General features: G+C 39.5%; 1 protein-coding gene across 1 annotated transcript; it reads left to right on the forward strand.

Moving 5' to 3' along the window:
* Nucleotides 1-131: 131 nt before the first annotated feature.
* Nucleotides 132-21,449, forward strand: LOC109427407 (uncharacterized protein CG5902). The gene is made up of 5 exons (XM_029853873.2): nucleotides 132-649; nucleotides 15,766-16,326; nucleotides 16,393-16,478; nucleotides 16,597-16,827; nucleotides 17,051-21,449. Exons 2-5 carry the CDS (start codon nucleotides 16,022-16,024, stop codon nucleotides 17,242-17,244), a joined length of 816 nt encoding a protein of 271 aa, XP_029709733.1. The 5' UTR covers nucleotides 132-649; nucleotides 15,766-16,021; the 3' UTR covers nucleotides 17,245-21,449.
* The last annotated feature ends 511 nt before the right edge of the window (nucleotides 21,450-21,960 follow it).

The raw sequence follows: 21,960 nt of genomic DNA on the forward strand, positions 1-21,960 counted from the left end.
TTGTTGCGTAATTTTTCATCGATTCCCGAGTTTCGCCCCTTCAGAAATCGCTGCACGTTGACAGTTCGCAAACTGTCAAGTCAACTCGCGCTTTTCGCGCCTGTGTGCGTTCGATGTTTACCCACACGACCATGTGCAGTGTGCGTGATCGCATATTTTTCGCTGCTTCCTCATCGTCTCGAGTCGATGCTGAGCTAGCTAGCTGATGGTCTCATTCGCGTAGATTTTTAGTGCTGCACAAGTGAAGTGAAGTCAGTGTTTTGCGACAGTGAAAAATAATTAATGTTATCGTCCTCCCCCACGCAGTGCACAGTGCTTTTCCGTGACGAAATTGTGCAAAGTTGACTTTGCACAATTCACAGCAAGTGCTGGAGCTCTGGTGCGGTGCGAAAATCCTCCGAAAAAAGAAGTTCGAGAGAGCGAGAGACTGCTGTGAAAAGCGAAACTCCAAAACTCGCATCGGGCAAAAAGTCAAAGTCTGGGACTTTTCTTTGTGTTCGTCCGTGTGGAGTCCGTCGTCGTCGTCTTCGCTGTCGTAGGAACGACGGAAGAACAGGATTGTAAAGTTGGAAAAGTGACGAGTGGAAAGAAATATTTTTTTTGTGTTCATAAGTCGCGTCGAGAGCTGTGTTTGCAGTGTGATTTGAAGGTAAGAATTTTTACTTAGCAAAAAATGTTATTTTCATTTCGTTTGACAGTTGGTAAAAGTGTGGAAATCGGGATCAAACTTTGCATGACTCTACCACTTGGCGATGTGTGTCATCAGAAGCCATCAGAAGGATAAACAACCGAGGGAGCTCGTGGCTTGCCGCGATTAGGCAGGGTTGTATAAAAAGACCCTGCGTCCTAAGGGTTCATTCAAATATTACGTAACGCAAAATTCGGCAATTTTTGACCCCCTCCCTCCCCCACGTAACAACTTTTGTATGGGAAATTTTGAAATTTTGTATGAAGCGTAACACAGTGCTAGACCCCCTCCCTCCCCCATCAGCGTTACGTAATATTTGAACGAACCCTAAGGCAAATTAGAATCAAGAGATTCGATCCTTGAATTTCCATGATTAAGGGAAATTGGAAAAGCGAATCAAAATTGGTGGCTCTTCGAGGTCGATTCAGTGCAGCCAGCTGCTGTTGCAGCTCAATTTACACACTCATACAGCTTACAGCTTCAAGGATTTTCTATATTTTCATCATCAGCTGTGCTGTTTACGAACCAAGCCAACCAAATGAATCACTACTGTTCGAGGAGACTTCCTGCCCTTAACTTACCTGCAGCATAATAATTATTACATAAGATCCACAAGCCTGAAGACTGGATTAACAAAGGCAGTTGAAAACAAACCCCTCCCCTTCCAGTGCCTGCCTGTCGTCGTCTTCAACACATCGTCGAAAGCGAAAGCAGCAAAAACAGCTCTGCGCTTCTACGTTCATTGCATTTTGCGTATGCGGATTGGTTTGGATATGCTGTTTGCGTCTGCTCGTCTTATTGCAGCTCGCGTACCATCAGACCATCATCAGACTCTTCTTTCTTTTCGTTGACTGGCTGGGAAACAAAACAAACCCCACCAACAACATAACAACGACGACACACACAACAGAAAGCATCATGATGTAGCGCAAAAAACGCAAACAAAACGACCAGACGCGACACCACAAAAGTGGTGACTGAACGATAAACTCACCCACACACCAGCCCCCTTTGCTGATTGTTTCGGGCGGCACCGAGGGAAATAGTCGCATCAATTTTGCGCTTTGGAAGTGAAGTAGCAGGCTTTTAGAAAGGAATTAAACAAACTTAAAATCTGAAATTTTACATTTTATATCCCATTGTAATCTGAGTTTCAGATTGTAATGGGGTACGGCAAGTGCTTACTTTTTGAGAAGGATTAAGTGCAGTCTTCGAAGATAATCATTGCATCAAGGAGTTCTAAAAAGCATTATATTGTTCGTGTGTTCATCTGATCATCATAGATCAGAAGCAACCGAGGTCAAAATGATCAGCGGGGTGAAATGGATTACTCGGGTATTAAATTGTAATTCCATTCCAGGACCTCCAAAACGTCGTTATGATAACACACTTTTTACTTCATCTTGTTCATAGATGTCTAGAGATGGGAATGTACTTCTCAATTTTAAGGAAAAAAAGCTAGTCTTGCTTTTTGTTTTTCAGAATTTGTTATGTGTTTTACTTAGCTAAAATCGTTGGTACTTAAACAACCGATTGCCAATAGGTATTCCTGTAAACTTTCTGTGTTTACATTTTTTTGCAATTTCTAATCGTAATAGGCTGTTTTCCCTCACGCAAATCTGACAGGAGAAGGCCTATTTTCCCACACCAAATAAACAGTGCTGTAATGGTTCATTACAGCACTGATTTGCGTTGCGTAATGAACCATTACAGCACTGTTGTCAGTTTTGATCAACTTCTTGATGCTTTCTGGACGCAGTTTTGAAAAATAGTGACAACTACACAGTATAACCTGCTATGATCAGATTTTCTTAAACAAGGCTATGGACATCAGTGTGTAGTTTGATGGAAAAGTTTTGTTAAAAACTATCCTCAAGCGTAAAAACGTTGTACGCAACACGGAGCAGAACTCGATTTTTACAGCACTCATCAAAATTACACTAGTTTACAAAATAAAACGAAAGTCGTGAACTTCTGTCAACGACCAAAAATTTTGAAGCACAATTTAGCGCTGATTTCGAAACCGTGCTTCAAAAAATTTTAAGTAGAACAGTGTTTGAGTTTTAGCTCAATATCGAGTTTTATAACTTTTTAAAATATGGAATTTACTAAAATTCTAATATCTTGCGTTTTGTTTAACCAGTTTTAAATCTTTTTCCATAAATTAAAAGCTGAATACAATACCATTCGATCATATGAATGCAGGTTTTGCGTCAGTTTGACGAAATTCAAGATATTGGCAAGTTTTAGGGACGATCTCCTTAAATTTTAGCAATATTTTCAAAAATATATGAACAAATGTATTTTTTCAATGAGACAAAAACAATTTAAAAATTCTTTCTAAACGTTTATTTGACATATCATATGTAGGCGAGTTACAGTAAAAAATTCAGCTCAATCGGAGCATTGATTACGGAGAATGAGATGTGTGAAGTGATCGACTTTGCTTAAAAATAGAACAAATATCTATTTCAAATCATCAACTTTATATGGAAAATCGAAAAAAAAAATCCGCTCTACTGTAATTTTTTTCCTTCGTGTTTTCGAACTCAGGGCATGATTCTACACCAAAAATGATCATCAGCTTACTGAGTTCAAAAATGCTGTAAACTAGTGTTATCCAACTCGGCAAGCCTCGTTGGATAAATGTACGACTCGTGCTGTAAAAATCATCATTCTGCACCTTGCAGGGTGTCCATCCATCCGGGAAATGCGGAAAAACCGGGAAAAACCCGGGAATTCGAAATCACCGGGAAAAATACGGGAAATTGTAAAAGGCACCGGGAAAAATCTTTATGGCGTCTTACTGCATTGATGACAAGCAAGTCATCACTACAATGATAACAAGATTTTTTTAACAGAGGCAGCCTCTCTGGAATTGTAGTAGTTTCTGTATGATCTCGATAAACATGTGAATACTTCTTAAATTTTCACGAAATTTTCAAATTTGTGGAAAAGTCCCGTAGGACTTTTTGAGTCTTGTTAGGAAAATACTGACAGCAGGATTCTAGTGAATTTACCGAAGAAGTTTACGAAGGCCCTCTCGGAATTCCTGGAGACCTCGGTAAACCTGCAGACTTCCGGCAATGATATTTTTACGTTTGAAAAAAATAAATGTGTCAGTTCCTGGAGGAATTTTGCTGACATTCTTAGTGGAGCTCTTTAGCAGAAGTCAAGAGAAAATTATTGACAAATTCCTGACAGAATTCACATCGAAGTCGTACCTATGCGTTTCTGTACCAAGTATTGGAGAAAAATTCAAATAAAAATCAGAAAAGTCACAGGAAATTATAGCGAAAATTTCAAAACAAAAAGTTTATGGTAGATAACCAAGTCCTGGAAGACTCCCTGATAGAATCTCCTAAGAAATTATTATAAAATTTCATGAATATTTTAGCTAAATTCATAGAAGAGTCTTCAACGGAATCTGTGAAGAAATATTTGAAGGTTTACCGAAAAATTGTGACTTTCTGGAAGCATTACTCTATTCCCCGGAAGAGTTTCCTATGGAATTCCTGATATGTTTAGGACAATATTAACCAAACGCAGCTTTAAAAAAAGCTGTAGGTGTAACTTTTGGGAGATTTTTTGGCAGAACCCACGAAGTGTTTCCTGTTTTCGACATATTATTGGAAAATATCTCAAGTTTTTGCATATTGGAGAAAAATGGTGTCAAAAGATTTTGGATTCAGCAAATAAATTGCTTCCAATGATGATAGAATAAGAATAAAAAAATACATTAAGATTTTTACAAAATGTAGCAAATAATTGATGCATGATTTTCTTTGAAGACCGTTTAGTTCACCAAAAATGTTTCGATATTTTTACCCGATTTTGTTTGTGATGTTCGCCACAAGTTTTGCGAAAAAATCAGACACAGTGCCATTCATTTTAATAATATTTTATATGGATGCCATTTCTTTGCTATAGAAAGGACCATTTTCACAGACTTCCATCCTAAATTTCGTGTAAGGAAGGAATATAAATGTCGGTGATTGTAGTGATCTAGTTAGCTCTTTTAAATCATAAATTTTGAAGTTAATCTTCAAAATTCGTATCAACTTATAGACCAAGTTCAAACAGTTTATAAAAATTCCCTAAGTAGTGTCTCAGATTGATAATTTGTCATTTTTCATAGCCAAGAAGTCATACTCGTATTATAGTCCATACCCGGGAAATATCCGGGAATCGGGAAACTGAACATGAACGGACACCCTGACCTTGTTGCGTAAACTACTATTTTGCAATTTCTCATCGTAATAGGCTGTTTTACATCACGCAAATCTGACAGGAAAGAGCCTACTTTCCCACACCAAATTAACAGTGCTGTAATGGTTCATTACAGCACTGATTTGCGTTGCGTAATGAACCATTACAGCCCTGTTTTCAGTTTTGGTCAACTTCTTGATGCTTTCTGGACGTAGTTTTGAAATATTGTGACAACTGCACAGTATAAGGGGCCGTCCATATACCACGTGGACAGAAAATTTATGGTTTTTGACCCCCTCCCCCCTCCCCGTGGACAAGCGTGGACTTTTCATTGACCCCTACCCCCCTCCCCCAATGTCCACGTGGACATCCAAAAATAAGTTTTTTTTTAATATTTCTAAAATAAATGGAAAAAAGTGATTTTGAAGGTTTTTTTAATATTATTTTTTTTTCTTCGTAAACAATGTCTTAAATATAATTGAAAACTTAATAAAATACAAATATTCTATAGCTTTACATAGAATACAAACAAGTAGCATTGAGGGTGTGGGTTCGATTCCCGCTCCAGTTGGTGAAATATTTTTGGCTAACGGAAAATTCTTCACTGGATGTGTTTTGTGTGATGTCCAGCGCCTAATGTTAGTGATTGTTAAATGTTCAGTCTACACAGCCTCTGGTTGAGACGGTGTTTTTTTAATGTTTGTTCAATCTATGATTGTCTAATTGTTTTGTTGAGACAAGATAATTTAAATCTCAGATTTTTGTTGAGATTAGATTATATTTCTCAGATTCTTACAAAAAAAAAAAACAAGATTTACAGCGACTAAATTGTATTGCTGAGGTTTAGACTTTAATATCCATTAGAAACATCTAAATTTTTAAAGGAACCTACAAAAAAAAGTTTTTGGGATAAGCCTGCATATCCCTACAGGTATTTTGAAACTTTGAAGCAGTTTAAAAATTTTATATGAAACTTCGAGAAATCTATACAGAACTTTAATGAAAACTTTCTGACTGAAACACCAACCTTTGCATGGTCTACAGTCCATTTTAAATCTCCAGAATATTCCTCGATGAAGAAAACTAAGTAATAAGAAATTATGATAATTTAAAACAAATTAGAATGCGAATCAATACCATGATTTTTTTCCTTGAAGAAGTAACTTACTACTAAAAGACAATGTATTATGAAATATAATGTATGAAAGAACTGTTGAAGAGAATCTCATCAAAAATGCGACATAATTTGTTCCGTTTGTAGATTCTTGTTTCCTAATTTTTATGTCAATATTGTCCACGTGGACATTTGACAAACCCCCACCCCCCCTCTCCGTGGACAAGCGTGGACTTTTCGCTAACCCCCTCCCCCCTCCAAGCTGTCCACGTGGTATATGGACGGCCCCTAACCTGTTATGTTCAGATTTTCTTAAACATGGCTATGAACATCAGTGTGCAGTTTGATGAAAAAGTTTTGTTAAAAACTATCCTCAAGGGTAATTTATGAAATTGCAAAAAACGTTGTACGCAACTCAGTGCAGAACTCGATTTTTCCAGCACTCGTCGTAATTATCCAACTCGGCAAGCCTCGTTGGATAAATGTACGCCTCGTGCTGTAAAAATCATCATTCTGCACCTTGTTACGTAAACTTCTATTTCGGACCATCCGCAGCAAACCGGTTCTGGCGTCGGCGTTGTGTCGGCTTGCGATGAACATGTTCCCGCACGAAATTCTTTTGCTCGACGAATCGTAGTTTCCAAAATCGTTCATGAATGTTTAAGCGTTCTTCCTTAGAAAATATCTGGTCACACTTTTTCTTGCAACCACATCCATCAATGATAACATAGTGCTTCAGGCGACGCTTCTTTGCGCGATGCATACGCAGTTTTTCTTTCACCGTCCATTTCCGCTATTTCTGGTCGGTGATCAAGTTATTACCGTCGGATTCCAGGTCTTCTTTTCCGCCTAAGTCGCTTTCACTGTCGATCTGTTGTTCGGCTTCTGCACAAAAGCTTCCATCTTCACTTTGCGAAGATCGCTCCAGCACAGACTCACATGTTTCGTTAAGAACCAGATCCGCATTACTCACATCCTTGTCACCGGGGTGGTCTCCTGCTGCAACAGCTGATTCCAGCGCTTATAGCGTCATACTTGGCAGTGCTGGATAGAAACCGGTCACCGGAAAGGTCGTCGAATCCGATGAATTCTTCATCGGAAGAGCCATTTTCGCTTTCACTTTCGTAGACTTGCAGTAGGGTAAGAAATCAAGCTTTGAACTAGTCAAATTGTAATCTTAATTTGAACCATTTCAAAATTCATTAATACGACGTACTATTCAGGCAAATATTGTCCCGAAAAAGATGTTAAACAGCTTTCCGTAATATAACCTGATAATATGGGCTTAAAAGCATTGAAAAAAGCGTTTTTGTCATGGAAAACAGGCAATTGAAAAATCACTGTGATTTCACCCATTTCCCCCAAGAGAAAGCACATTTTCGGTGCACTCGTACAGCTCATGCATTGTATCATACGCAATATGTAAACACGTCAAATGAAAGCTTATTTATTGTAGAATCGACCAACCGAATAATATTCCGCATTATTTGTCATAAAATTATCAAATTTAAGTGATTCTTACTTGGAGAATGTTATCTTAAGTTGAACCATTTGTAATCTAAATTTGAACTAGTAAACGGGGTGAGCTTCTAGTGTTGGCCTGTAGATTGCGCTAGTGGTTGCTTTGTTTACTCTTGGGGGATGAAAAAATCCAAATTTAGTTTCCAAATTCCTAAAGAATTTCGAACATTCTGAGTTGAGATTCCACTGCCTAATGAAAAATAGGTATGAGAATTGACAGATTCATGTTATTTTTCATTGCTTAGCATGGAATTGGCTGTTTTGTGAGTTGCTCGAGCTGCTGCCGCCAGTAGTTCAAATTAAGATTAAAATTGGTTCAAATTATGATTACGATGGTTCAAATTAAGATTAAAATCATTGTTGATGAAAAATCAAATATTTCAATGAAATTCGGTGCAAATACAAACTTTTTACCATTTAACAGAAAGCTTATATCCGTGGCTTTCATGTACATACGATTTTGCTGTAGTAAATTATTTCCATGTGGGAGAAAAAATCACTTTAAATTTGCACTGCTTCAGAAAGCCTCAATTTGGTTCAAATTTTGATTACCTACCCTATGAGGTGTGTAACAATTGGCGATTTTTTAGCCGTGCAACAATTGGAAAATTACCCTAATATTTGATCCATATAATTTAGGATAAATTAAAATGACAAAGACTGGGATGATTAAACAATTCCTAATTATTTTCTTCCAAATCGAATACCTGTGCAATGCACTGGTTGAACACGCCGACGAGACGCCTCTGATTGTAATGGGGTACAGCAAGTGCTTACGTTTTGAGAAGGATTAAGCACAGACCAAGCACAGACAAACAGACGTAAATCTTGCAAAATTTCCATCGACCACGCTTTTAACGATCATTTTAAATTTTCATAGTAGTGACTTTCACAATCAGAGGCGTGCGCATCGTTTTTCTATGCGTCTGACGTTTCACACTAGCGCCTTCTGTTGATGATATTGCACAACACAGTGGTTCGTGCAACTTTTCCACCAGGTGATGGTAGTGTGAGCTGGGCGATGGATTTCCATGAAAATCGTTCAAGGTGTTACGTCTGTTTGTCTGTGTATTAAGTGCAGTCTTCGAAGATAATCATTGCATCGGTTTTTGCATTTTGTTTTTCAGAATTTGTAATGTGTTTTTACTTAGCTAAAATCGTTGTTACTAAACAATCGATTGCCAATAGGTGTTCCTGTAAACTTACTGTGTTTACATTTTTGTAGAACTCTGATTGTGAAGTTCTGTACAGCCCCTATTTGCATAACAGTCCCATGTCGATTTTTGGCGATTTTGCTTTATTTTTACTGGAAATGGCCTAATTTGATCTAGGGCTAATAAAATTGTTGGCCTTCTTCTCAAAATTTGTGAAAAAATGCCCGTTTGTGTTGCCCAATCTTGCAAAATATTCACATAAGAGTCACATTATTGTTGCCTTATTATTACATAGCCAAAAAAGCATAATACACCATTTTTGTACACATATATTCTTTTATTGTTAGAAGAAGCGTTCACTATGCAATACAACTATTAGGGAGGCCCGGGGCAAGAAGGTCACCTTAAGCATTTTGAACTATTAATTCAGTAACACATTTTGAAAACGACGTATAATCAATGCTACATCATTGATTATACGTCGTTTTCAAAATTTGTTACTGAATTGTTGAAAAACATCAATAGAGATAAGTGACATTTCAACACACGAACACTAGCGCGAATTTTTCCTCACACAAAAGTGCACGCCGATTCCAAAGGCTATTAAGATTGCATATGCAAATATTACCCAATCGAATTGGGTAAAACGGGTAAACAATGATAAAACTAACGTCCGGGGTAAGAGTGCAAATATTTTCCTCGCAGTTTCACAACTACATCTACAAAAAAGGCACGCATACATTTGAACGTGATTACCTCTATAAATCGAACGTTTATCGAACGCAAAGTGTAATGTAGATTAGGGGGTGTCCATAAATGACGTAGCTTTTTTGGTGGAGGGGGGTGTTAGTGATTTTGTGACGAAGTGTGACGATAGGGGGGTTGGGGTTTATGATATGATACGTAGCTTTCTACTAAGCCTATTGAAAAAAGTAGGAATTACGTAAATTATAAAATTTTAACTTGCATTAAGAACCAGATCCGCATTACTCACATCCCTGTCACCGGGGTGGTCTCCTGCTGCAACAGCTGATTCCAGCGCTTATAGCGTCATACTTGGCAGTGCTGGATAGAAACCGGTCACCGGAAACGTCGTCGAATCCGATGAATTCTTCATCGGAAGAGCCATTTTCGCTTTCACTTTCGTAGACTTGCAGTAATTGCAACGCGGCCATGATCAGAAGTTCGCGTTTTATTACTGATGAAACGAAATCCGTGTTTACTGAACGGCGCATGCAGAATAAACAACAACAATCAAGTGGTAGTGACGCACGTCGAGATGCACGGTGTAACTGATGTGCGAATATTTTGATGTTCACAATCAAATATATTCGCATGTCAGTCCCATTATAATTTTTCATTGAAAAAATATTATTGCAATGCTAAACCCACAATTATTACATCTATCTATCTATATAAAAATGAGTTCGAAGTTCCTTTGAGGCAACAAAACTCAAGAACGGATGAACCGATCAACATGACTCTTGAACGGTTCGGTTCGTATTCGTGGTGGCTGTGTTAATATGTACAAAAAGTTACGAAAATCAACTACAAAAGTAAGAAAATTTATACTGAGTTTTCATGAGCTGGGAAGGAAATCAACACGATCGAAATAAAACCAATCAAGAGTGCGGTGCTTTTTGAGCTAACAGTTGTCAAACCACTGCAAGGCGGCAAGACAATGTTTGCCGGGACAGCTAGTACCAAATGTATTTAGGGTCTGTTCCAATTGGTGGATTAAAATTATTTTTTACTTAAATTTGATTGATTGATTGATTTGTCTTTATTAAAGAGACTTTCAGCCCTTGGCTGGTTCGTCTCTCCTTAAATTTGACAGTTCGACACTTAAACTTGACAGTTCTAAGGAAATAATTATCGAACTGTCAAATTTAAGTGAAAATTAATTTTAATTCTCCAATTTGAACAGACCCTTAATAAGCTTTTTTGGTTGAATATACTGCCGTGAATCGCATATCAGTCCCATCTTTGCTGGATTTCCTATGCAAATGGGACAGACATGCGATTCACAGCAGTATAAAACAAACATGAAAATAAAATAAAAAGACCTTAAACATATTTACTTTAAATCACTTCAATCGCCGTTTTCTGAAGTTGATGTTTTTCGACATGGGACTGTTGTGCCAAGAGGGGCAGCTGTAGCTATTCGGAGCATGAACTAGAACTAGTTAAAAAAATCCTTTTTTCGATAAAATAGTCATTTATTGTGGTAAAAATTGCTTATTTCTAATAAAATTGCATGCCTTTAGGCGTTTAGATGGAAATTATAAATTTTAATTTTGCTTTCCAACAGTTGAATTCATTAGTAGGTAGTAATAATTTTGACGCGTTGTTCAAACTTAGAATCACAGAATTAAGCGGAGAAGGCAATTTTCTCTTCTTACCAATGATTCATTGTATACTGGAAAAACTTGTAATTAGAGGGCACGAAATGTTGCTAATTGGGTTTTTAAATTAAGAAAAATTTAATGATTTTTTGATTTTATACGAAAGAGCGCATTTTTCTGAACCACCATGATTTTTTTCAGATTTTTAGAACTTCATTTTGGTACCTAAAATCGCTTTCGAAGAGATTTTTCGAAATCACCTTTTGACAGCTGGCCAACTGCTTGACAGCTCCGCCCAGTACAAAATGCGACGAGGGGTGATTCGACAAATCGCTCCCATACAAACTTCAAACTGATTTTTAAATAGGTTCCCGGGCACCAAAATTCATGAAAATTTGGATTTCGGCTCAGTTTTGCATGCAGATTCTGAATATGGAATTATCTCAACACCGCTAAAAAAGCCAATTGGCAAATTGAGAGATGAAATTTGTGAAAAAAATCGCGTTCTGGTGGGATTCGAACCCACGACTCCGTATTCGCTAGACCGGCGCTTTAACCAACTAAGCCACAGAACAGGTAATGGTTCTGCGGAATAGAAAGCCAAACTGACTCCGAAGCCGCACCGTGAACACTCCTATTTCACAAACTCATCTCTCTTTTCGGCTTAGATGCCAATCCACAACACACTCCTGTTTGTGCCCACGAACCCGACGTCTCCACTAGACAGAAATGTCTTGCCATTTTGCTGGACAGATGTGTCATGACAGAAATGTTATCTCGCTGTTTGCATGGAAAGCAGCGGTGTTGATCATTTCTGTTACGTTTTCTCTTTCTGGCAGCCAAATGGCAAGACATTTCAGACTAGTGGAGACGTGGAGTAACTACAAGTGCGAGCGAATTATTTATATGAAGCCGAGACTTACTCTCGCACTCCGCATACCTAGCCACCAGGCAGTTTGTTTTGCTGGTGTCTAATTAGTATGCGTCGAGAGCTCGGCACGGTCGGACGCTCGGACGACCGAACTGCGCCAAGTGACGCAAGCAAGAGTACAATGATACATATTGCCCATTTTACTGGCATTTTACCAGGTTTGCTGGTATGTCTGAAACATACTGGAAAAACTTGTAATTAGAAGGCACGAAATGTTGCTAATTGGCAAATTGAGAGGGATTCGAACCCACGACTCCGTATTCGCTAGACCGGCGCTTTAACCAACTAAGCCACAGAACAGGAGTGTGTTGTGGATTGGCATCTAAGCCGAAAAGAGGGATGAGTTTGTGAAATAGGAGTGTTCACGGTGCGGCTTCGGAGTCAGTTTGGCTTTCTATTCCGCAGAACCATTACCTGTTCTGTGGCTTAGTTGGTTAAAGCGCCGGTCTAGCGAATACGGAGTCGTGGGTTCGAATCCCACCAGAACGCGATTTTTTTCACAAATTTCATCTCTCAATTTGCCAATTAGCTACATTTCGTGCCTTCTAATTACAAGTTTATCCAGTATGTTTCAGACATACCAGCAAACCTGGTAAAATGCCAGTAAAATGGGCAATATGTATCATTGATTCATTGTATGCTGATCAATTTCGCCCAAAGCATCATTTTCTTTTTTTTTTTAATTTTTGGAGTTATTTAACTAAAAGTTTAAATTTATTAAACAAAATTCTGTTATGTAGTTTTATAGAGATACACCCGTTACTAAAAAATAAAAAAAAATATTTTGGTAATATAAAATGTGTAACAAAAGTTATCAGCACAATTTGTTTTAAAATGTAATTGTATTAACCTATTGGTCGTTTGGTTTAAAGTGATCAATTTTACCCCGGTTTACCGTACAGTGACCTCACACCGATGAATCACCTTAATTTTGTACACTATTTATGAATCACCATGTTGATCAAATGGAGTGATCCATAAACTGTGGTCATTTTTGCCGATTCATAAATTGTGGGGTCACTGTATCTCTGATGTTTATGCAATGTTACATCATTGTTCAACTGTAGTTGGAAACTTTTTTTATTGTGGCTTCTTAGTCTTGACAAAATCAAAACGCTGTTGATTTATTTTGTCCAACGTTTCGGGACCTTCGCCAGGGGCTCAATAATTACAGCGTACTGTCGAACCACACTGAACGCGAATACTGTAACCACAGACAAACAGACGTATCACTTTTTTTTTCCTGTTGGGGACATAGTACCACTGCGACCATTAATTTGATCTATTGTGGTGTCATCCTCTTTACTTTTGCCATACTGAAAAGACTCATCACTATGGAGAAATGATCATCCTCACAGCTATTGGCGTGTTCCCCAATCAGGTACTGCATTTCGTATGAAATCCAATACCTGCTTGGGATGAGAGGCCCAGATTTCCCAAGGCTCCATCAAGCCTTTATCAAGGTAACCGCGGCGCTTTTGATAAAGTGCAGCACACTCACACAATAAGTGTTCAGAGCTTTCGCTCTCAAATTTACAGAAACGACATTTGTTATCTTGTAATTTCCCAATTATATTTAGGTAATATTTGCAAGGGCAGTGGCCTGTTACTAGTCCAGTATAAATGCTTAAATCATGTTTGTTCAGGTTCATTAACCTTAATGTTTTAGATGCATCTGGTTCAATGAATCGCTTAGATTGACGACAATCTGTAGTGCTCGACCAGATAAGTTTTATTTTTACTTTTTCTAAATTCTTTAGTTCCATTTTGAGGGCACAAGGAGCTATTCCAAAAAATGGCTCAGGCCCGTTAAACTGAGTAGATGACCCTATTTTTGCTAACTGATCAGCTTTTTCATTTCCTTCTATTCCGCAATGACCAGGAACCCAATACAGGTTAACCTTATTGCGACAGGACAATTGCTGCAGAAGCTCGGTACATTCCCAGACAAGTTTAGATGTGTACACCTTGGACTTCAAAGCATTCAGTGCTGCTTTGCTATCCGAGCAAATACATATATTAGCGTTTTTGTAGCGCCTTTTGAGACAAATGTCAGCACATTCTAAAATGGCATAAATTTCAGCCTGAAAAACTGTCGGCCAGCTACCTAATGGTAATGAAACGTTAACTCCAGGGCCGAATATTCCAGCCCCTACATTGTTATCTTGTTTCGAACCATCAGTGAAAAAAACTATTGAGCCAGATCGAAAACCCGGTTCTCTGTTTTCCCAATCATGACGGGACACATCAGGAACTCTAAAGAGATGATCAAAAAAATGACGCTTCACTATGAAATCGTCATTCATAGAGAATATTGGACTTACTCTAAAAGTTTTTAATATGCTCATATGTCCTCTTAGGTCACTTGCAGTGGCCATTGAGGACCTTTTGAGTCTCAGAGCACATTTAACAGCGTTCATGTGTATGAAATCGTGTAGTGGTAGAAGATTTAACATAGCGTCTAAGGCTTTAGTTGGAGTACTATACATTGCCCCTGTTACTGATGCAGTAGCAAGCCTTTGAAGCTTTGTTAACTTCATTTGCGTGGAAGTTTGTTTGGTTTTTTTTTTGACGTATCACTTAGAACAAATTGCGATAAAAATCTTCGCCACGAAAACATAATTACCCAATGCTAACCAGGTTGTGTTACGCAAATCACTCAGTAGGTGGTAGTAGTGAGCAAACATCAAACAGAAGCAAAAACGATGCGAGCGCCGTAACCGAGCAATTTGCGAACTACAACATATTTAAACTAACCGTTAAAATCGATACCCTGATGAGAAGTGAGTAGTGTGAGACGTCTATTTGTCTGTGCTGTAACTGCTGGAGAAGGCCCCAGACGGATCCAAACGTTGGACAAAATAAAATAACATCGTTTTGGATTTGTTAAGACTGAGAAGCCACATCAAAACAGTTTGCAATGTTACTGCACATTTTGAAACTGAATCCAGGGCTGTTACAGCTGGCGCGATTAAAGATTCTAAATCTCTTGGTGAAAACCTTGAAGTCATTTGGTCTTGTCCTCGAGATCAATTTTGGGCTGGAATTTTTTATGGAATTTACATTTTCGAGTTCGAAAAATCACTGGATCATAGCGAAACCTTTTTTCTGTATTTTGTGTAACAGTGTTTCTGAAATACTGATTGGAGGTGTTTTAAGGGAATTTTTAGAAAAGCATCTACTAGAAATTTTAGAGAATAAAGATGGTGGGATTACATAGTTAAATTTAGCATAATGTGTTCATTATTCAAGCAATTGATTGGATCTTTAAGTCATTATCTCATCCTAGATTGTATCACCTTTACAGCACTTTGGTACGCCTCTAACGATCCAGCATGGATCGGCTGCTTTCAGACAAACCATCAAATATACTTTATGAACATGAGGTACCACCAGGGCTTAGTAGTTTTAGCTTTTTCCTTTCCTTCCCATGTTGATCGATTGATTTTTTGGCCAATCTTAGCTGTTTATATTTATCTCAAATACATTCATTTGCTAATAATACTGCATAATATTGAATAGTAGAACTTAAAACATTTTTTGTAGTTTAAATTATTACTTCTAACCGATTTCTGCGGCTAAACTTGATAAATTTTCAATAAAACTTACAAACAATTGTTTCTATAATAAATAAGCGATAAATAAACAGTAATGCAAAAATGTTTTGGATCGCTGGACAAGAGTTTGGCTCGTTTACCTAATTAATACCTGTTTCCACATTTTAAAATCTAGTGTATAATAAGGATAGGTTAGGTTTTGAAAACTCCATTGATTCAAAATCATGATATCTTCTGTCATTTCAGCGCACTTATATTTTTCCAGTAAACCCGTACCGTAACAGATCCGAAAACGTCTAATCAAAGATCGAACCGTTGTGGGGGTAACGAAGCCGGGGACAGCCAAGGGCAGCAGAGCGTGTCACGTCGGCTTCGTTCCGAAGAGCGGGAGGCACAGGGTTCAAAGCGTAGCATCGGTGGAAGCAAAGACGGCGACGCCAGCAGCAGCAGCAACAGTAGCAGTAGCAGCCAAAAGCGTCCCAGCAGCAGCAGCAACAACAGCATGTCGTCCAGTTGTTGTGGGACGAAGAAGCCGAAGCTCAACGGGGGAAACTATGCGAACGCTAATGGACACTGTGCCGACGGGAATCAGGGCGGGCGTGGCTCGTCCGGGAAAGGGCCCATGGTGAACGGTCACACCAATGGGTACCTGAGTAATGGACATGCTGCTGCGGCCGCCGGTGGCGATGGCAGCCAATCGATGGCTGACTCCATGCCGGAGATGTGCTTTTACTGCTTCGAGGTGCTGTACCGGGAGTTGAACCAACTGGAGGAACCTCGCACACCGTCCTTCACCAATGAACCCTTGTGAGTGTCGCGGGGCTGTTTGTGTGTGGGATTTGAGCCATTCATTGAGATCCTGTTTCATTACAGCCCACTGTTTGTCACTTGGAAAATTGGGAAGGACAAGCGACTGCGCGGATGTATCGGAACATTCAGCGCAATGCGTTTACACTCAGGTAATCATCGTCTGGAAACTGATGGTCCAGTGTTTGAGTTGAACGATAGAATTCGTGCATTAGACCATTCGCTCCAATTTGTATTTTATTTTATTACCCACATATTTTTCTTCCCAAGGTCTTCGAGAATACGCAATAACAAGTGCTTTAAAGGATTCCCGCTTCTCGCCCATCACGCGAGACGAGATCCAAAGACTGACCGTGTCGGTGTCGATCCTGCAGGGCTTCGAGGAGGCCCGCGGTTACCTGGACTGGACGCTCGGCGTGCACGGTATCCGGATAGAGTTCTACAACGAACGCGGCTCGAAACGAACTGCCACCTACCTGCCGCAGGTTGCCACCGAGCAAGGTAGGTTGTGATACCAATTCGAAGTACCTTTTTCAGCTGTTCGCGAATGAAGTTTGGTCCGGCTATAAAACCTCATGACTGCTAGAATTGCAGTCAGCTGACCTAACCACTAGACAATATGGGAATTTGCAGCTTGCTGCTATGTATAAGTGAATACAAATAGGATGTTAAGCATGTTTCTGTATCGACGGTTGGAATACGAAGAGTATTTTTCTCATTTTAGGATGGGATCAAACGCAAACGATTGACTCGTTGCTGCGTAAGGGCGGCTACCGGGCTGCCATCACGCCGGAGATGCGTCGTTCAATCAAGCTGACGCGCTACACGTCTCAGGAGTGCCACATGACCTACGGCGAGTACCGTGACCTGCTGGAAAGACAATCGCAATACAACCAGCCTGGTAGAGTACAATGCTAACAACACGTGTTTTATCTGCCTCCGCCACGACCTCCGCCGCCACCACCGCCCAGGCAGCTAAACCAGCATCCTCAACCGCCACAACAACAGCTACATCACTACCAACATCAACAGTTGCAAAGTCTGCAACCGTCGCCTATCTGTCAACTGGTGTGGAACGGCACCGGCCATGTCCAACCGCCGGACCATGCTGTTGGTGGATCCTTTTCCTCTTCATCGTCCTTGTCATCGTCCTCGTCATCCTCGTCGTCCTTGTCCTCGTTCTCGCCGCCGGGGATGAATCCGGTGCAACCGTTTTCGTCTCACCATCCGCGCCATCCTTCGATCCCGCCACCATACCCGGTTCACCAGTATCATCCGCAGTTCCACCCGCAGCAGCAGCCGCCACAAGCGCGACCGCCGATCGTTCAGCAGCCATTCCTTCCTCCGCCGGTACCGGCCCGTTTCCGGTATTTCAACTAAACGACCATCGCCATCACCACGGTGGTGGCGATGGCAGCAGCGACAAGCGGTGTGATCCAGGCAGATAACATCTAATAAATTATATGAACCGTTCTTATAAATACGAATTAACAAACAAGTTTTTCTACCTTTGCCAATCGTTCATGGGCATCAGTCGCGTGTGCGGGAACCGCTCGTTGTCGGCAGGCGCTACAAGGTACGGAACAATCTGGGAATGCGTTCTCATCTTTGAAGTTGTGGAGGATTGACACCTCCCCATGCCGGCCTTCGTCAGCAAACAATTGAGTTTGAACTATCCAGTGTATTGTGCTTGGTATTGACGGCTTAGTTGCTAGTTATGCCAATTCTCAGAGGATTCACTTCCAGTCTTCATCAGCTCATGTCTCTAGTAATATATAAATTTAACAATTTGAAGTCCGTCTCAACAATAATGGTTTGATTCCTGGATCTCGTAATTTTTTGGGCCAATTTAGTGTCCCTGCAGTACCAAAGGATTGGAAATTGAAACTAAAACTTAGCTGGCAGTTCTTATTTTGGCTTTGCCTGGAAGTCAAATAAAAATCTATCTCTCTTATTTGATTAGTGATGCTGAACCGTCATCACCATGCGCAAAATACTGGATATGCCACGGATTGAAAATAAAAAAGCGGTGACTAAATGTTCATTAAATAATAATTACTAACTAGCGATAAAACACTTATAATAACATATTGAGCGATGATGATATAAACAGAGTAAACACTATTTTAAAGATTATGATAAAAAAACAAAACATTTTTGAACCGAGTTTGAGCTGATAAAATTCCAAAACGAATGAAAAAGAAGTAAATTGTAACAAGAACACACGCAGATAGTCTCTAGCACGCGTTGCAATCATCGTCAGTCGAAGGCGCGATGTGACGCGACACCGGATAAGTTGTGTTATAAAGCGTTCTCAAAGCATTAGTTGATAAGAATTATATAAAAAATCATAATTGCTAACTAATTGAATTGTTGATATCCAACCAATGACGTGGGACATTGCTTCCCATGTCTTGCATCTCAGAAGCATCATCGACCACCAATCCAACAACCACCATTGACGTGATTCGTTCGCGGTGAAGGTTTTTTCTTTTCTAGATTGTGAAAAAGCATTTTGTTTTACTGTTTTCTCTGAAATGGCAAGCATCTACATTCATGTTAATTTATCATAAAGTTTTTCAATTTTGTACTTAACCATTTCACTGACCCGGACATGTTCAAAGCTGGTTCAATTTAGTTCTGGTTAGTTTTGAGTTTTGAAAATTCTGTTTTTGCAGACGCAGTTCGTGCCGAATTGAATGAAGATCTACACAATGGTGGCTAATGAATCTCACTGAATTGATGAAAATTTGGTCAACACGTCGCTTAGAAATATTACCATAAACACAAATAGAGAGAATCCGTAAGGTTCTTGGAGAGAAACCAATATATTCTTGAAGAGAATCCACAAAATTCTAGGAGAATTCGGACGATTCTTGGAAATAATCCAGATGGTCCTTGGAGAGAATCCGGAAGATTCTTGGAGATAATCCGGAAGATTCTTGGGAGAATCCGGAAGATTCTTAGAGAGAATCTGGAAGATTCTTGGAGAGAATCAGGAAGATTCTTGGAGAGAATCTGGAAGATTCTTGGAGAAAATCTGGAAGAGAATCCAGTAGATTCTTAGTGCGAATCCGGAAGATTCTTAACGAGAATCCGGAAGATTCTTATGGAGAATCCGGAAGATTCATATGGAGAATCCTGAAAATTCTTGGGCAAAAGCCGGAAGATTCTTTGAGAGAATCCGGAAGATTCTTGGAGAGAATCCGGAAGATTCTTGGAGAGAATTCGGAAGATTCTTGAAGAGAATCCGGAAGATTCTTGAAGAGAATCCGGAAGATTCTTGGAGAGAATCCGGAAGATTCTTGGAGAGAATCCGGAAGATTCTTGGAGAGAATCCGGAAGATTCTTGGAGAGAATTCGGAAGATTCTTGAAGAGAATCCGGAAGATTCTTGGAGAGAATCCGGAAGATTCTTGGAGAGAATCCGGAAGATTCTTGGAGAGAATCCGGAAGATTCTTGGAGAGAATCCGGAAGATTCTTGGAGAGAATCCGGAAGATTCTTGGAGAGAATCCGGAAGATTCTTGGAGAGAATCCGGAAAATTCTTGGAGAGAATCCGGAAGATTCTTAGAGGGAATCCGGAAGATTCTTGGAGAGAATCCGGAAGATTCTTGGAGAGAATCCGGAAGATTCTAGGAGAGAATCCGGAAGATTCTTGGAGAGAATCCGGAAGATTCTTGAAGAGAATCCGGGAGATTCTTGGAGAGAATCCGGGAGATTCTTGGAGATAATCCGGAAGATTCTTGGAGAGAATCCGGAAGATTCTTGGAGAGAATCCGGAAGATTCTTGGAGAGAATCCGGAAGATTCTTGGAGAGAATCCGGAAGATTCTTGGAGAAAATCCGGAACAATCTTGGAGAGAATTTGGAAGATTCCTGGAGAAAATCCGCAAGATTCTTGCAGAGAATCCAGAACAATCTTGGAGAGAAACCAGAAGATTCTTGGATAGAAGCCAGATGATTCTTGGAGACAATCCAGAAGATTCTTGGATAGAATCCAGAAGATTCGATTCTTGGAGAGAATTCAGAAGATTCTTGGAGAGAATCCAGAAGATTCCAGAAGATTGTTGGATAAAATCCAGAAGATTCTTGAACATAATTCAAAAGGTTCTTGAAGAGCATCCAGGAAATTCTTGGAGTGAATCCGAAAGATTCTTGGAGAGAAACCGAGATAAACTTGAATCTGGAGTCTGGAATCCATGGTACAATTCGGCACGAATTCATCGTTTTCAATATAACCAAAAAGTTAATCAAATTGCACCTCCCTGTTACTTGCCTTCATCGCGATTTTAGATTAATTGTAGGGCGTTATTATCGAATGTACCATTACTGTAGTCCGAGAGATTCAATCAAACGGGGCGCGATAACGAAAACATAGTTCTTAACTTTATCAGACGAAGAAAAAAGAAAAATCCTTGTTTGTTGTCTGTAAAATGTAACGCAAAACAAATCAAACACTCCAACAGCGAAGAACGCGTAAGGATCATATAGAAAACCCAATTCGGAAACCACAATCTCTCAATAGAAAAACAGGAAAACTTTAGTTAGACAGATGTAACGAAATTCCGGCGCGATAGACATGCTTTAATAACAACAAAAATGTTCAAACAAACATAAACCCGAAAAAAAACAACAGACAAAGAATAGAAACATAATAAAAAATAAACAGAAAACCGGCGAAGTATAGCAGATTTTAAACAGAAAACGTACATGTATCGATCATCGCAAGTCAAAACTGATTCACCTATAGAGTACCAATAAGTTTTATCATCCATCGGAAAACAGATCACGTTTCCAACGCCGCATCCGTTCTCCGTTCGTTCGTTCGTTCGACTAAACTAAAACTGAAAGCAACACAAGTGTTACAAAGAATCGCTAGTTTACGGTTTTTAACTCAATTAACTTTAGTGCAGTAATATGTTTAGTTTTTAGAACATTTTGAATTTTGATCAAACGATTTTCGATTTCCGGTTTTATTTTTGTGTTTTTTTTTTGTTGGGCAAGTAAGTTTACTGTTTTACTTTTGGATTTATTTTTACGATAGACAACGGGACAAAAAGTGAAAGTTAATTACATGTTTTCATATCAGAGAGCGAAAAAATATATTATATATTTACCATTAGAGAGCCGTAACACGCAGATCCTGTTCAATGAACGGTCCCACATTCGAATTCGTTCTGGTGGAAGGAAAAGGTACGAAAGAAAGCCCTGGCAATCCGCTCCTTGGACATTTTACGTAACTATGGATGGAATCGACGTGATTACTTTGTTGTTCTTGCCTAGTCACTGTTGTTTCCTAGTGTGCTCGGTTAGTAACGATCGTGGTTGGCGCGTGTGTTACCATGACAACGACTGGTAGTGTGTAGAGAGCAATCGGATGATGTCGGTGGAGATTAACGATTTGCATATCCAGCTTTAGTTGTCATTCAGCAACACAGCATTTCGATGGGTGGATAACGGCCTGTCGTCATCTCATGGGCATGATAGTAAATATTATTGTAGAATCTGGAAACTGGTATATAATGTATACCGCGTGCAGTGGCGAATACTGTAAACACGTTGTTGTTGTGCCGTTGTTTACCGTTGTTTAAAATTTGGTTTCAACCTGTAAATTAGGTTAAATTACTTTTCGG

The sequence above is a fragment of the Aedes albopictus genome, chromosome 1, assembly GCF_035046485.1.
Source record: "Aedes albopictus strain Foshan chromosome 1, AalbF5, whole genome shotgun sequence".
Taxonomy (NCBI): domain Eukaryota; kingdom Metazoa; phylum Arthropoda; class Insecta; order Diptera; family Culicidae; genus Aedes; species Aedes albopictus.

Coding starts and splice junctions, on each gene's coding strand:
- LOC109427407 (XM_029853873.2), top strand. CDS start 16,022: ATGTCGTCCAGTTGTTGTGGGACGAAGAAGCCGAAGCTCAACGGGGGA. Junction 16,479..16,596: donor CGCAATGCGTTTACACTCAG/GTAATCATCGTC, acceptor TTTCTTCCCAAG/GTCTTCGAGAATACGCAATA. Junction 16,828..17,050: donor GCAGGTTGCCACCGAGCAAG/GTAGGTTGTGAT, acceptor TTCTCATTTTAG/GATGGGATCAAACGCAAACG.